We start from the raw sequence: 15,759 nt of genomic DNA, 5'->3' as shown, positions 1-15,759 counted from the left end.
TTTATGAAACGCCGACCAATCAGTTTGGCTGCATTTGGCTGGTGTGAAGGGTTTTCTCTTCACCATGGTAATTATTCTGTGATCATCCACCACTGTTGTCTTCCATGGGCGTACAGGTCTTTTTGCATGAAGTACTTACTTTCTTTCTCGGGATGTACCAAACTGTAGATTTTGCCACTCCTAATAGTGTAGCAATTTCTCGGATGTTTTTGTTTTCACAGATGAAGATGAAAGCCTTGTTTCACCTGCATGGCTCCTTTGACCGCATGTTTACTTCTCAGCAAAATCTTCAAAATGCAAGCACCACACCTCAAATCAACTCCAGGCCTTTTATGTGCTTAATTGAGAATGAAATAATGAAGTAATTGCCCACATCTACTCATGAAACAGCCTTTGAGTCAATTGTCCAATTACTTTTGGTCAGGGTGCCTTCATCCAATTTTAATGTGGATACCCTCAAATTAAAGCTAAAAGTCTGGACTTTATGTCTATGTCCATTATATAACTATAACTTGAATATGTTTTAGTAAACAGGAAAAAAAAATTGTCAGTGTCCAAATATATATGGACCTAACTGTATGTCGGGACGGGGTTAATCCAGTTTCAAGCACATGGTCATTTAAAGGGGTTATCCAATACTTCCGCCAATACCCACGCCCCTCATATAGATTCTACTTACTCCGCTCCCTGGCACCCGCGCCGCTTCTGGTCCCTGCACAGCTGCCGCTGCATCTCCCAGTCATGCGGATCAAAACATCTGGAAAAGAGGGGAGCAGCCAATAGCAGGCTGCAATGGGGACGAGCCTCCCTAGCATCACCCACAATGGTAGGAAGGCTCATTCCCGTTAGACATTGGATAACACCTTTAAGTGTTACCTAATAGTTCAGCCACTGAGGGTGCTGTCACATGTTCAGTCTTTCTGGTGCAGTTTTTGAAGCCAAAATCAGGTGTGGATCATAACAGGAGAGAGAGTATTAAGGGTGCTGGCACACAGTGCAGTTCTTACATGCATTCAGGATGCAGTTTTTTATTATAGCAAGCTGAAATTACCTAAAATCATTCTAACAAGAACACCAGGGGTTAACAAGGCTGCTAAACTGGCTAAATTGAAAACTGCACCCTGAATGCATGTCAGAACTGCACTGTGTGCCAGCACCCTTAGGCCTCTTTCACACGGGCGTCACGTTTTAGCTCAGGATGCGTCCCGGGTGCATTGCGGCAAACCCACGCGAGTAGGTACGCAATTTCAGTCAGTTTTGACTGCGATTGCGTTCCGTTGTTTTTATCGCGCGGGTGCAATGTGTTTTGCACGCGCGTGATAAAAAACTGAATATGGTACCCAGACCTGAACTTCTTTACTGAAGTTCAGGTTTGGGTTCAAGGTTGTGTAGATATAAATAGTTTCCCTTATAACATGGTTAGAAGGGAAAATAATAGCATTCTGAATACAGAATGCATAGTACAATAGCGCTGGAGGGGTTAAAAAATATATAATTATAATTTAACTCACCTTAATCCACTTGTTTGACAGCCCGGCTTCTCTTCTTTCTTCAGGACCTGGGTAAAGGACCTTTGATGACATCACTGCGCTCATCACATTATCCATCACCATGGTGATGGATCATGTGACGGACCATGTGATGAGCGCAGTGACACCACCACAGGTCCTTTTCCTCAAAGAAGAGAAGCCAGGCTGCGCAAACAAGTGGATTAAGGTGAGTTAAATTATTTATTTATTTTTTTAACCCCTCCAGCGCTATTTTACTAAGCATTCTGTATTAAGAATGCTATTATTTTCCGTTATAACAATGTTATAAGGGAAAATGATAATTATCAGGTCCCCATCCCGATCATCTCCTAGCAACCATGCGTGAAGATTGCGCTGCATTCGCACTTGCTTGCGATTTTCACGCAGCCCCATTTACTTTTATGGGGCCTGCGTTGCGTGAAAAACACACAAAATAGAGCATGCTGCGATTTTCACGCAACTCACAAGTGATGCGTGAAAATCACTGCTCATGTGCACAGCCCCATAGAAATGAATGGGTCCGGATTCAGTGCGGGTGCAATGCGTTCACCTCACGCATTGCACCCGCGCGGAAATCTCGCCCGTGTGAACGAGGCCTTAGGCTACTTTCACACCAGCGTTTTTGCTGGATTCGGCAGGGTTTAGCAAAAACGCTTCCATTACTGATAATACAGCATTACTTCTGCACAGGTTACAGAGCATGCCTAGAAAACTCTCCCATAGAAGTCAATGAGGTAACCTCCTGACCATTGTGTCTATGGCTCATGGGGCTGCCGTAAAGCAATTTTCTTAATGCTTTCTAAATGTTGTTAAAGGCTATGTACACCGTTGAGGGCATTTTTTTATGATTGCATTTTAGGGCTCTTTCACACTTGCGTTGTCCGGATCCGGCGTGTACTCCATTTGCCGGAATTACACGCCGGATCCGGAAAAACGCAAGTGAACTGAAAGCATTTGAAGACGGATCAGTCTTCAAAATGCGTTCAGTGTTACTATGGCAGCCAGGACGCTATTAAAGTCCTGGTTGCCATAGTAGTAGTAGGGAGCGGGGGAGCAGTATACTTACCGTCCGTGCGGCTCCCGGGGCGCTCCAGAATGACGTCAGATCGCCCCATGCGCATGGATGACGTGCCATGCGATCACGTCATCCATGCGCGTGGGGCGCCCTGACGTCACTCTGAAGCGCCCAGGGAGCCGCACGGACGGTAGGTATACTGCTCCCCCGCTCCCCACTACACTTTACCATGGCAAACAGGACTTTAGCGTCCTGGCAGCCATGGTAACCATTCAGAAAAAGCTAAACGTCGGATCCGGTAATGCGCCGAAACGACGTTTAGCTTAAGGCCGGATCCGGATTAATGCCTTTCAATGGGCATTAATTCCGGATCCAGCCTTGCGGCAAATGTTCAGGATTTTTGGCTGGAGCAAAAAGCGCAGCATGCTGCGGTATTTTCTCCAGCCAAAAAACGTTCCGGTCCTGAACTGAAGACATCCTGATGCATCCTGAACGGATTTCTCTCCATTCAGAATGCATGGGGATAATCCTGATCAGGATTCTTCAGGCATAGAGCCCCGACGACGGAACTTTATGCCGGAAAAGAACAACGCAAGTGTGAAAGAGCCCTTACTCATTTTCGGCTAAAAATCATTTTTTCAATTGGTCTTTATTAAAATTATTGAGGCATATTCTGGCACAAAGGGTTAACTGTCTAGCTGTGTGAATGTTACTTTAACTTTGGGCAGTCATCTAATAACCTTTATCTGTAAATTACTATTAGGACATAAACACTTATTTTCCTTCTGGGATTCGTGTCCCCACCCATCCCTTGGTTGAATTTTGATGAACTTATGTCTTTTTTCAACCGCATTAGGCCTCTTTCACACGACCGTATGGCTTTTTCAGTGTTTTGCGGTCCGTTATAAACGAATCCGTTGTTCCGGTTTTTTTTTCCGTTTCCATTCCGTTTTTCCGTATGGCATATACAGTATACAGTAATTTCATAGAAAAAATTGGGCTGGGCATAAAATTTTCTATAGATGGTTCAGCAAAAAACGGAACGGATACGGAAGACATACGGATGCATTTCCGTGTGTGTTCCGTTTTTTTGTGGACCCATTGACTTGAATGGAGCCACGGAACGTGATTTGAAGGCAATAATAGGACATGTTCTAACTTTAAACGGAACGGAAAAACGGAAACGGAATGCACACGGAGTACATTCAGTTTTTTTTGCGGAACCATTGAAATAAATGGTTCCGTATACGGAACGCAAAAAAACGGCCCGCAAAACGGAAAAAAAACGGTCGTGTAAAAGAGGCCTTAACGATTCTTATCAGTAAGAGGAGGATTGAGCTTTGATGGGTGTTGATAAAGGTTAGAGATAAAGAGCCCCTCAGCTCCCTGCCTGACGGACAGGAGAGAAAATTCTCATCCTGCTACTAGATAAACTCAAAGCTGTGCAGGGAAAACAGATCAACATTTGTAATAAAGACCAATTGAAAAAAAGATTTTTGGCTCAAAATTAGTACAATGCCCTAAAAAGGTGTACATAGCCTTTAAGAACAGCTTAGGCAAGATGGCCGCCCCATAATAATGTTCCGAAATAGAATAAATCTGCAATCAGAAAATAAAAACAGATTCGAAAAGAGGATATGTGTGTACCTTTTTTCAAGGGCAAAAAAAAATATTTGGTGACACATTCCTCTAAATTCGTAAAAAACAAACAAACACTGCTTCGTATTCCTTAGGAAACAATTTAGAACAACATGGTCCTAAATATACACCTTTTTTCACTTGACCCTTCCTACTCTCTAAATGCAGGTCTTGGATCCGCATTTATAACTATGGTGAAGCTAATTTTAGCTTTCTGCTATCTGCACGCACTGTTGATTACGTGCCACTTTTCCACGCCAATTCTCGTGCAGAAAAACCGCAGCCTAATACAGTACCAACGAATGAGTATGGAAATGTCGTTCAGCTCATCACACCTCCATTGACGGCCCGGGTTTCTGGAAGTTCAAACGGTACATGGGGAAACCTCACCGGACACCTTAAAATACTTGAAAGTAGAATCCAGCACAACATCTGTATAAAATGAATATAATTTATTGAACAAATTAAAAAGTCCATATGGTAAAGTTTAACAGCTACACATTTAGCACCTTATGGATTTTTTTTATGTGATCAATGAAGGATATTCATTTTATACAGATGTCGTGCAGGGTTCTACTTTCAAGCATAATACAGTACCAGCAACAAGCACGGCCACACTCCATTAATTGCTACGGGAATTCCAAAACAAGCTGAGCAAGCACGCTCATCTATTTTCAGAAATCCCATATTAGTGAATGGAGGGGTGGCCATGCATGCGTGGTGCGCTCTCCATTCACCGCTATGGGACTTCCTAAAATAGCTAAACATGCAAGCTGTTGTAAGAATTCCCATAGCAACGAAAGAAAAGCATGCTGTGCATACGCAGTGTGCTCTCCTTCACTTCGGGGTCCCATTCAGGAGATAGGAGTGGATCACAATGGTGGAACCCACACCTATCTGACATCCTAGTGATATGCCATCAATGTCCGAGATGGGCAAAGCCCTTTAATTTTCATCATCTTGCCCAGCTCTGTATAGCACCATTGTTTTGATGCTGCTAGGGCTTGATGTGGATGGAATTGCTATGTAAACTGGTTTCCATTATTCCTCTAACAGAGGTTGCCTCTATTCACTGCTGCCTGAATACCCCTCTTACAAGGCATAAGATGCTGATGTAATTACTCAGAGACTTCACATACAACACAGCTTTACTACTGATCAAAGTGTTCTGCGACCCAGCATGCTAAATACAATCCTAGAAAGACGAGAGAGCCGGAGAGCAGTGGAGATAAGGCGCAAGAGGTAGGTGATGTCCTTTACATATGAGAGAGAAGGGAGATAACCATGTGCAGCATAGCAGGGGCTAAACAGTAGAAGCATAGCCATCTCAACTAGACACGACATGACTAACCTTACTGCGTGTAAACCATATGCACACAATTTTGAAAGTTCAGAAAATCCCTTTAAAGGGGCTGTCCCAGAATCATAACTGTGGATAGTTAAGGGTCTGATCACTGGGGGGTCTGATCTCTGGAACCTGCACTGATCACAAGAATCGGAGTCTCAGATCAACCCTTTTCCATTTTAATCGAGCAGTGGTCGCGCATGCATGCTGCCACTCTGTTTCTAACACACTACAAGCGATCCTGGCGGGGGAGGCAGAGTCAACGGGTGTCTTGAGCTTTATCCCTTTCACCTCCTCCCCAGTGAAGTGGGTCATTTTATTTCTTTTAACACTGAATTATATTGTTGAAACAGCTTTTACAGCAACCATTGTAAGTTTTAATTATTTTTAGTGCTTTAGGCCTCATGCACACGACCATTTTTTTTAGGGTCCGTAGGTCCGTGACCGTTTTTTCGTCCGTGGGTCTTCCTTGATTTTTGGAGGATCCACGGACATGAAAAATGAAAAAAAAATCTAAGTCAAGTTTGCCATTGAAATGATAGGAAAAAACGGACACGGATCATGGACGCGGATGACAATCTTGTGTGCATCCGTGTTTTTTCACGGACCGTTGGCCGTGAAAAAAATAGGACAGGTCATATTTTTTTCACGGCCAGGAAACACGGATCACGGATGCGGCTGCCAAACGGTGCATTTTTTACAATTTTTCCACGGACCCATTGAAAGTCAATGGGTCCGCGAAAAAAAAACGGAAAACGGCACAACGGCCACGGATGCACACAACGGTCGTGTGCATGAGGCCTAAGTCAGAGACCATTGGAGTCTGTGGCGCCCCCTTAGTGGCTTTATCCCTTTTTGGTTTCTGCATTTTATGGAGTAGTTGGTCTACTCACCGAGCCACCACTGGCAGCCTCCCGCTTTATCCACCTCCCACATCACTCCCCTTTTCCCCTCATCTCCTTGTGTCCCTTCCTCTGGCGCCCTGCCTGTTATTCCGAGATTTCCTTTTTTCAAAGGGATCTCTCCAATAAACACTCTTATTTTTTTCCCCATTATTTGTAAATCTCTGCTATCTTGACAGTGTTCAGAGCTCCCACTATTCAGCCCAAATGAAGGGGTCTCCTTCCCTGCTTACACAGACACAGTAGTCCTTCCATGGGTGGCTGTGCCTCATACTGCAGCCTGTCCTAGTCAAACATTCGGAATATGACCTGTTAACAGTATCAGGCCTGATGTAATATCACAGAGAATATAACTACACATAATACAGTCACCTCTCTACAAAATGATGTACCAGATATTTATATTGCAGGTCAGCATTTTTCACTTTTCAGAACAGTCATGACCAGATAAACAGCCGGCTTCAGAGGTAATGTAGATAACATATCATCTTAAATATTACCGCTAACAACTGTGGAGTGTAAAGGCATTAAATGTACATGCTGAGCAATATAGGTCAGTTACCGATATTTATCGCTTTACAGCAGATGACAAGGGCGTGGGAGCATAAATAGTCAATGCTTTTATCTAGTACGTTTGTCAGGCCGCTATCTATACGTTCATATTTAAAGGCACATTGAGCCTAAAATTAGACCTTAGTCTCCTTATTAGGGCCCATTCAGACGGCCGTAATGCTTTGCGGATCCGCAAAACACGGATACCGGCCATGTGCGTTCCTCAATTTGCTGACCGCACATGGCCGCAACCTTAATAGAAAATGCCTATTCTTGTCTGCGATTGCGGACAAGAATAGGACATGATCTCTCTTTTCTGTGGAGCTGCGGTACGGAATAACGGATGCGGACAGCACATGATGTGCTGTCCGCATCTTTTGAGGGCGCATAGAAATGAATGGATCCGCAGACCTTCCCCAAAATTGCTGAATGGGTGCGGATCCGTTCATACGGCCGTGTGAATGAGCCCTTAGGGTACTTTCACATTAGCGTTTTTCTTTTCCGGCGCTGAGTTCCGTCCTAGGGGCTCAAATCCGGAAAAGAACTGATCAGTTTTATCCTAATGCATTCTGAATGGAGAGTCAGTCCTTCAGGATGCATCAGGATGTCTTCTGTTCAGTCTTTTTGACTGATCAGGCTTTTCAGAAAAACGTAGCATGCAGTATTTTTACCTCCGGCCAAAAAGCCTGAACACTTTGACTGAACGCCTGATCAGGCTTTTTTCCCATTGACTTGCATTAACGCCGGATCCGGCCCCGTGTGTTCAGTCAAAACGGATCCGGCTTTTGCATGTTAAACCCGAAAAATGTGAAAAAAAAGTTAAAGTCCATAAATGGCGGATCCGTTTTTTCCAATGCATTTTTCCATTGTGATCGAAAGCCTGATCAGGATTTAAATGTAATCCGTTTTCACACGTTTTTCCGGATCCGGTGGGCAGTTCCAGTGTCGGAATTGAACGCCGGATTAAAACAACGCTAGTGTGAAAGTAGCCTAAAACTGAGATTTTAAGACTTTAAAATGAGATTTAGCGTTTTTCTGTCTGTACTGATGGGAGAGCAATAGAGAAGAAGCTGACACTGTAAGTGCTACTTCTACAGGGCCTGCACGTGTTTAGTTTATTGCGAATGTATACATATTTGTGATAGGTATAGAAAATATTATTGAACGAGAAGGGGTTTTAATGGAATATTTGGACCCTAAAATTAAAGGAGTTGTTTCACAAAGTCCATCCCTGCTTGGAACGAACCGGCCGCTGCACAGGAAATCTAATAGTACCTGTCAGTCATTGAGATGAATGCCCGTTTATATAGTACACGGAGCTGTTGGGAGCCGCCTGCACACCTCTTTGCTGAGGTTTATAGGCTTATAACAATTGTATAAAGTTTGCAATATGTGTGTGTCCTATGTGGTTAAAGAGGATCTCTAACCAGGTCCTGACTTGATTTCCACATCCCCCCCATTGCCGAGATTGGGTGGAGTTTGATTCCTAGCTCTGACTCTGTCCACTTATGGCTGGGCAACGTCAGAGTGTGTGTACAGGACCAGAGGAATGAAGAGAAGTCATCGGGAACCGGAGTAAGCAGATGCAGCAGAGAACACAGGTAAGACCCACATTCTCCTGGTTCCCAGTGGCTTTTCTTCAGTAGAAGATCTGATCTGGGTAGCAGGGCAAGGACATGTATACACACTGTGCCAGATACTCCGACACTGTCCAGCCATGATTGGGAAGTACTGGGGACAGAACTTTTTCCTAGTGAGTAGCAATTGTTGCACCCCCGTAGCAAGCTACTGTGTTTTTGCATATTTAGTGCCCTGAAAATACTGGGGTCTTTGTTTCGGCAAAGGGGTAGGTTGTCGGATCAAAATCAACTCCTAAGGCCCCTTGCAGACGAGCGTGTCCGGATTAGGTCCAGATGCGTCCCGGTGCATTGCGGCAAACCCGCGCGAGTAGGTACGCAAATGCAGTCAGTTTTGACTGCGATTGCGTTCCGATGTTCAGTTTTTATCGCGCGGGTGCAATGTGTTTTGCACGCGCGTGATAAAAAAAAGCGACTGTGGTACCCAGACATGAACTTCTTCACAGAAGTTCAGGTTTGGGTTAGTTGTAGTGTAGATTGTATTATTTCCCCTTATAACATGGTTATAAGGGAAAATAATAGCATTCCGAATACAGAATGCATAGTACAATAGGGCTGGAGGGGTTAAAAAAATAAAATAATAATTTAACTCCCCTTAATCCACTTGTTCGCGTAGCCGGCATCTCTTCTGTCTTCATCTGTGAGCAATAGGACCTTTGATGACGTCACTGCGTTCATTACATGGTCCATCACATGATCATCACCATGGTGATGGATCATGTGATGAGCGCAGTGACGTCATCAAAGGTCCTAACCATGTTATAAGGCAGTGATAGGCAAACTGCGGCTCTCCAGCTGTTGCAAAACTACAACTCCCACCATGCCCTGCTGTAGGCTGAAAGCTGTAGGCAGTCTTTGCATGCTGGGAGTTGTAGTTCTGCAACACCTGGAGAGCCGCAGTTTGCCTATCACTGTTATAATGGGAAATAATAATGACCGGGTCCCCATCCCGATCGTCACCTAGCAACCGTGCGTGAAAATCGCACTGCATCCGCACTTGCTTGCGATTTTCACGCAACCCCTTTCATTTCTATGGGGCCTGTGTTACGTGAAAAACGCACAAAGAGGAGCATGCTGCAATTTTCACGCAACGCACAAGTGATGCGTGAAAATCACCGCTCATGTGCACAGCCCCATAGAAATGAATGGGTCAGGATTCAGTGCGGGTGCAATGCGTTCACCTCATGCATTGCACCCTCGCGGAATACTCGCCCGTGTTAAAGGGGCCTAAATGTTCAGGGAGCCAATTGTAAGGTGATAATGCGCACAATTAGAACTTCATGACCTACTGACAGGTTGTCTTTAGGCCCTTTCAGGTAGAAATGATAATGTTGCTTTAAACCTATACTCCGTTCTTCATCACTGTACATTGTAGTGCTATATAATATCATATGTCTGGCCTGGATCGTGCATGTAGAGTAGCAAACATGACCGTGTGAGAAAGACCAATATTGATTCAGTGAAGGAAAGATGGTAAAATCCGGCATAAGTGATCAGGTGCAAGAGAGGCCTTTAATGATGAAGATCACAAAAGGGACATTTCCATGACTCCTTCTCTTCCATCAAGCCAAAAAGAGTAGAAGGTGAGAACATGAGAATGAATGAGTACTGAGTATATGTATTCACCATTATAGGTTGGAATACGGCACAGCAGAGCCATCAGACATAAAAAATAAACGTGAAGAGCAAAAAAACTTTTTTACATTCTCTTTATTTTAACCTTCAAGTAATACAACCATTTACATTATTCCCTGATAAAGCAACATTACTGTCCATTTCATTTACATGGGGTATTTCCACGACAGCAAGGGATGCTAAATCTCTAGTGAATGCCAGGACTTCAAGGGATGGTCCGGCCTAGCCAATCCTTGGAGCCCGTGCCCAACTTAAGAAAAAGACAAAAAAAAAAAAAAAAAAAAAACTGCCCGTCGCATCATTTCCGCATTGTAGCCCTGTTCCTGGATGATTTTGGTCCTTGCCAGACCAGAAGTGGCATAATTCTCTGACCAATCAATGGCATTCCTGCTAGTGACAAGCTACTTACGTGCCATTCTAGCACATTTGACCGCTAAGGCATGGGACAAAGATACATCCGGGCCAGTGGGGACCTAAAGCTGCCGCAGTGTGGGAATGGCGGGACTGCAGAAAGGCGAGCTTTTTTTTTAACTGAGCACAGGTTCAGAGGATTGGGTTGGTCAGCTGTAGGACAGGTCATCAGTATACTGAAGGAGAGCCAAGCTGCAGTAATATGACTACTACACAATAGACGGCGGCGTGTTTCCGTCTCCATCCACTGTCATATTTCTGGCGCTGGTGACTGCAGAGAACAGCTGATCGGTTGGGGTTCCAGATGTCGGATGCCACCAATCTGATATTGATGGCCTATGCAAAGGATAGGTCATGAATATCTACAGCCTGGACAACCCCTTTAATGCTTGGTAAGAATCTCACTGTAGGGATCCCCCTAAAGCTAAGGATGAAGGATCACTGGCCCTGGTTAACCCATTGCTGATCCTTCACAGGTTTTAAAGAGTTTATCCCCATCTCAAAATGTTATGGAATATCCCAACATACTGTGCGGCGATCTGCAATATCTGCAGACTGGGTTGCTGGGATCTCCAATGTGCAGGGAATAAGCAAACAAGACTTTAGCCCCTTCTTTATCATGATAGATGGGGTCCTAGAGGTCAGATCCCCAGCGCTCAGGATGACACGATTGTATTTTTGCATGGGAATAACCCTTTTAAGCCAAGTAAATGAACAAAAATATACAGGTACATTTGTGCCAATTCTGAATATTCATGGACAATTTATAGCAAAAGTGAGATTGGCAGCAAACAAGGAGAAGAATGTACAGCGTTCCTTTACGACAACAAAAACTTGGTCCTGTAGTTATCGCCAACTAACCGTAATCTATTTCAGGATATGATTCCTTTTCATTTGGAATAGCAGCATTCATAAGAGCTCTAACTTATTAAGACTCTGTTATACCATTTGGTCTCTGGGAAACTGGAATTAGTTAATACCAGTAACACGACTGGTACAGAGATGTGCAACAAGAGCAGTACATGGTCTAAACGGAAATAAAGAAGTATTATCTAGAAAAAAATAATAATATAGAATTAGTCCAGAACACGAGAGTCTCCCAACGTGCTAGATTTCAGCATGACCAATCCCTTATTCCACTGGGAGATAAGGGAGCATGCATGTTTGTATGGGATTCTGGACAGCTTTGTGCCTCTCAAAACCTGCCAGAGATGTTATAAGTGTCTGTCTGGTGGAGGTCTGACAACTAGAGCCCCCACAGATCCCAGGTTCACTGTTTGAATGGAGTGGCGGTCGATCATGTGCACTCCTGCTCCTTTCAAGGTGTATGGGACTGCTAAAGGAAGCTGAATACAGCGGTATACAGTACTATAGCCCAACTTTTCAGCTGAGATATGGGGGGGATGTTTGGCTATCCTGGCGCTCTCCTGTGATGTGGAGGAAAGCCAGTACCGTATAGTCCCTAACAATCAAGATAGATCTTTGTAACAAACAAAAATATATTTTGACCCCCTAATTCTGCCGATTTCCTCTGTCCATAACCATTATGGTAACTTAGGATCAAGTTGGTCTTTACATGTGCTACCCTTTTTTTTACATATTGTATGAAATGACATGTACGTTTGGCCTATGGTCAGGACTAATATATGTCATCCAAACACTTACTCTATGTCTATGTCCATCTTGAATGGGGTGTTTGTAAACCAGGATGATCCCATTTTACTTACTGCATGCAGTAATTCGGCCAAACAAGTCCCCATATGCCCACTCCCATATAACAGTATGACACAACGGAGTAGGACACTAGGGTTATAGTGTGTTTTGTTAGAAAAGTCTCTAGACAAATGATCACCAGGTGTCCCACTAATGTGACCCCAGCGATCAGCTGTATTCTGTGGGAGAGCCCAAGTCTAAGGCTGGGTTCACACCTGAGCGTTCGCGATGGAGCGCTCTGTATGCGTGTTTGTACCGGCGTTTGCAATCGCGCATACAGAGACAAGCGAACGCCCATTGTCGCGCGTTCCCGAAAGTCTATGTACGGGAACGCGCGACAAGACGCCCCAAAGCAGCTCATGTACTTCTTGGGGCGTCGGGCGTTTTACAGCGCGGTCGTACGTGCTGTAAAACGCCCAGGTGAGAACCATGCTGATAGGGAAGCATTGGTTTCTCCTTGTTGAGCGTTTTACAGCGCGTAGGAACGCGCTGTAAAACGCTCAGGTGTGAACCCAGACTAAGTGTTCAGTTTCCCGCAGCACCACCACAAGGAAATGGAAGCATTGCATGAAACCAATGTGCGGTCTGTATAACACAGAGATGATGGGTCCACCAGAGGTAGTGATGCTCTTTGTAGCCACCCTCTGCTCTGGTTAAAAGTCCTGGTCCAGAGAGGGAAACCCACTCTTCTAGGGCATTAGTCGGTGGTCTAAAGCAGACACTTATTTAACTGTAGTCACATCTGGATTTTCAGGCTTTACATTATTAAACGGGTTTTCTGGGAGTAAAATACTGACAACCTATCCTCAGGATAGGTCATCCATATTTGATCGTGGGAGTCCCACTGTTTGAAGAAGCCACAGCACTCTGATGAGCTTTGCAGCCTCTTTCTACACCAGTGATATCATGTTCATCAGTCGCATGACCTATGTGCAGCTCAGTCTCATTGAAGTGAATGGGCCTGGGCTGCAATACCAAGCACAGCCACTATACCAGGGCTCGCCAATCGGCAGCTCTCCAGCTGTTGCAAAACTACAACTCCCAACATGCCCAGACTGCCTACAGCTATCAGTCTACAGCAGGGCATGGTGGGAATTGTAGTTTTACAACAGCTGGAGAGCCCCAGGTCGGCCAGCCCTGCGCTATACAATGGACAGCGCTGTGCTTGTGAAAAGGCTGCAGCGCTCATGCTAGCCATGTGTCCCTTTCACACAGCTGACTTGGACCCTCACCCATCTGATATTGATTAATCCTGAAGATATGTCATTAATGTTGTACTCTGAGAAAACCCCTTAAACAACTCCCCTCAGGTTGGAGAAATCATTGTCGATGTAACTGTTTATGAAAGAATAAATGAGCCAGAACAAATTCTTTTTCTTTCTGGTGTCTGGTAATTTCCACATAAAAGGTTTAAAAAAAAAAAAAAACACATTCCATTCCTGCAATTATTAGTGTTGTGTGCTCAAATATCTGGAATATGTCGTACCCATCTTCGATTAAATAAAGCCATTCTTGAACCTTCCCTGAAGACGTAATGGGGAAGATTTATCAAAACTGCTGCAAAGGAAAACTGACTTAGTTGCCCATAGCTACCAATCAGATGTAGTCTTTCATTTTCCAAAGGATCTCTGGAAAATTAAAGGTGGATTTTGGTTGCTACCTTTGAACAAGCTTTGATAAAACTCCTCCATAATGTCCTTAACATTTTACACAAAAGGAAAACAAAAAGTTCATACAAAAACAACAGTCAGGGATAGAGCCAGTATACAGCCCCTCCTTCATAAAAAGATTTCCTTGATACAGTAGAACCTGCAAACGTGTTGGCATTAGATTATTGCAGAGGACAGTGTCTTACTGAAATAGAGAAGTAATATGAGTCTTAACAATACTTTGACCAGAAGCTTAACTTTCAGTACAAGTGCAATGACGCATGAGTTGCTGCAGGCCTCTACCATAAGCCATTCTGTTATGGAGATTTTCCATCTACCTGCACCTTGATCCAACAATCCTAGCAAACAGCACAAAGTAGTGCAATAAAAATACTTCAATATGATGCTTAAAAATAAAACAAGATTTAGATTAAAAGGCACATAGAGGAGAAATATTCAAGGCTATCTCCAGGACGTTGCTGTAAAGATTAGGTATGATGGACCATGACCAAGATGGTGAGGAGTCCAGTAATACCAAAGCATGACCCAAACCAGCTTTACCTTCTAAAAGCGTCCTTGTAGCAAAGGGCTACATAGTTTTCTGTGCATACATGGTGTAAGAAACACTGGTGATGTTCATAGTCTGGAGGAGATCAAGTGTTCAGCCGTTTATCTGGTCTTGGAACACATTTGGTAATAGCTACTCTCCACAGGGCAGGTGCTAGGAGAAGGCTTAGGGTTGTCACACTGAGGATAAGGAGGTAGACCTGTAAGCACATGAAAGTTTATTCAAATAAGCAAATCTTCAACACCTTAACATGTTAGAAAACGTTCCTCACATTCGATTATTTACTAAAGGCTCAATAAGTGCCCAGTGTCACAGAAGTATGCGAGTTCAGAAAGGGACATTCCACCTTAAAACCACCTTTATTTATCTTAGGGAACAGGAATACCTGCCAAATTTTTCATATGTGCTGCATGATACATGAAGCACAACCCACTTGGCACTTTTCTTTAAGACACTTCATGGTTGTCGTACACGTACACCAGTAAATAGTCCAAAAAATTGTGATTTCTTTCATACAGTCACTGTAGCTTATGACTCCTCTTAAACATGCCCCTTTTTTTTTTGCATCTTTTTTAAGGTGGAAATAGAAAGTGTCTAAAACAGAGTTACTGTAATTTGAAGCATGGGTCATGTACTCTACCCGTATGATACCTATACAGTTTGATACCTATATTCTGAAAATTTGATTTGAACTACCTTGATATACTGTTCTTGACATGGGCCGACACATGAAGCAATTATCAGGAATAAACCATTCATTCCCGATAATTGCTTACTTATTACAGGTGGTGAGAGCTGCACTTACAAGCAGCAATTGCTCCTCTGTATGGGTATGTGATCACTCATCCCCATACACATCCATTGTTTCTGAACAGAAGACAAGACTATCTGCTGCCGAGAACCATGATTTTGATCACCACATCAATGATGCTTTCATCTGGTGATCAGAGGCACCATAACACAGGGCAGTAATCGGGAAGGAGCATTCCTAGGAAAACACATTTCCGATAACTTTCACACTTACATATTATGGTCAATATTTTACATCAGTATTTGATGTTGGCAATTAGAATTTTTTAATATTTTCAAAAACTTTTGTATTTTTTTCGTATTTTGAGCAGAGGGACCTGAACATGCACTCTTTAGATTGCGTCTGCCTTACACT

The 15,759-nt window shown here is 43.7% G+C and overlaps 1 protein-coding gene across 1 annotated transcript in view; it reads right to left on the bottom strand.

Annotated features, from left to right (window-relative positions):
- Positions 1–13,748: 13,748 nt before the first annotated feature.
- TMCO3 (transmembrane and coiled-coil domains 3) overlaps positions 13,749–15,759 on the bottom strand; it is a 35,916-nt gene continuing 33,905 nt past the window's right edge. Inside the window, exon 11 of the mRNA XM_044285542.1 lies at positions 13,749–14,793. Within this exon, the coding sequence (XP_044141477.1) occupies positions 14,680–14,793 (114 nt within the window). The 3' untranslated portion in view covers positions 13,749–14,679. The remainder of the gene's footprint in view (positions 14,794–15,759) is intronic.

This window comes from Bufo gargarizans, chromosome 3, assembly GCF_014858855.1.
Source record: "Bufo gargarizans isolate SCDJY-AF-19 chromosome 3, ASM1485885v1, whole genome shotgun sequence".
NCBI lineage: Eukaryota > Metazoa > Chordata > Amphibia > Anura > Bufonidae > Bufo > Bufo gargarizans.
This window is presented reverse-complemented; position numbering and strand designations above follow the sequence as displayed.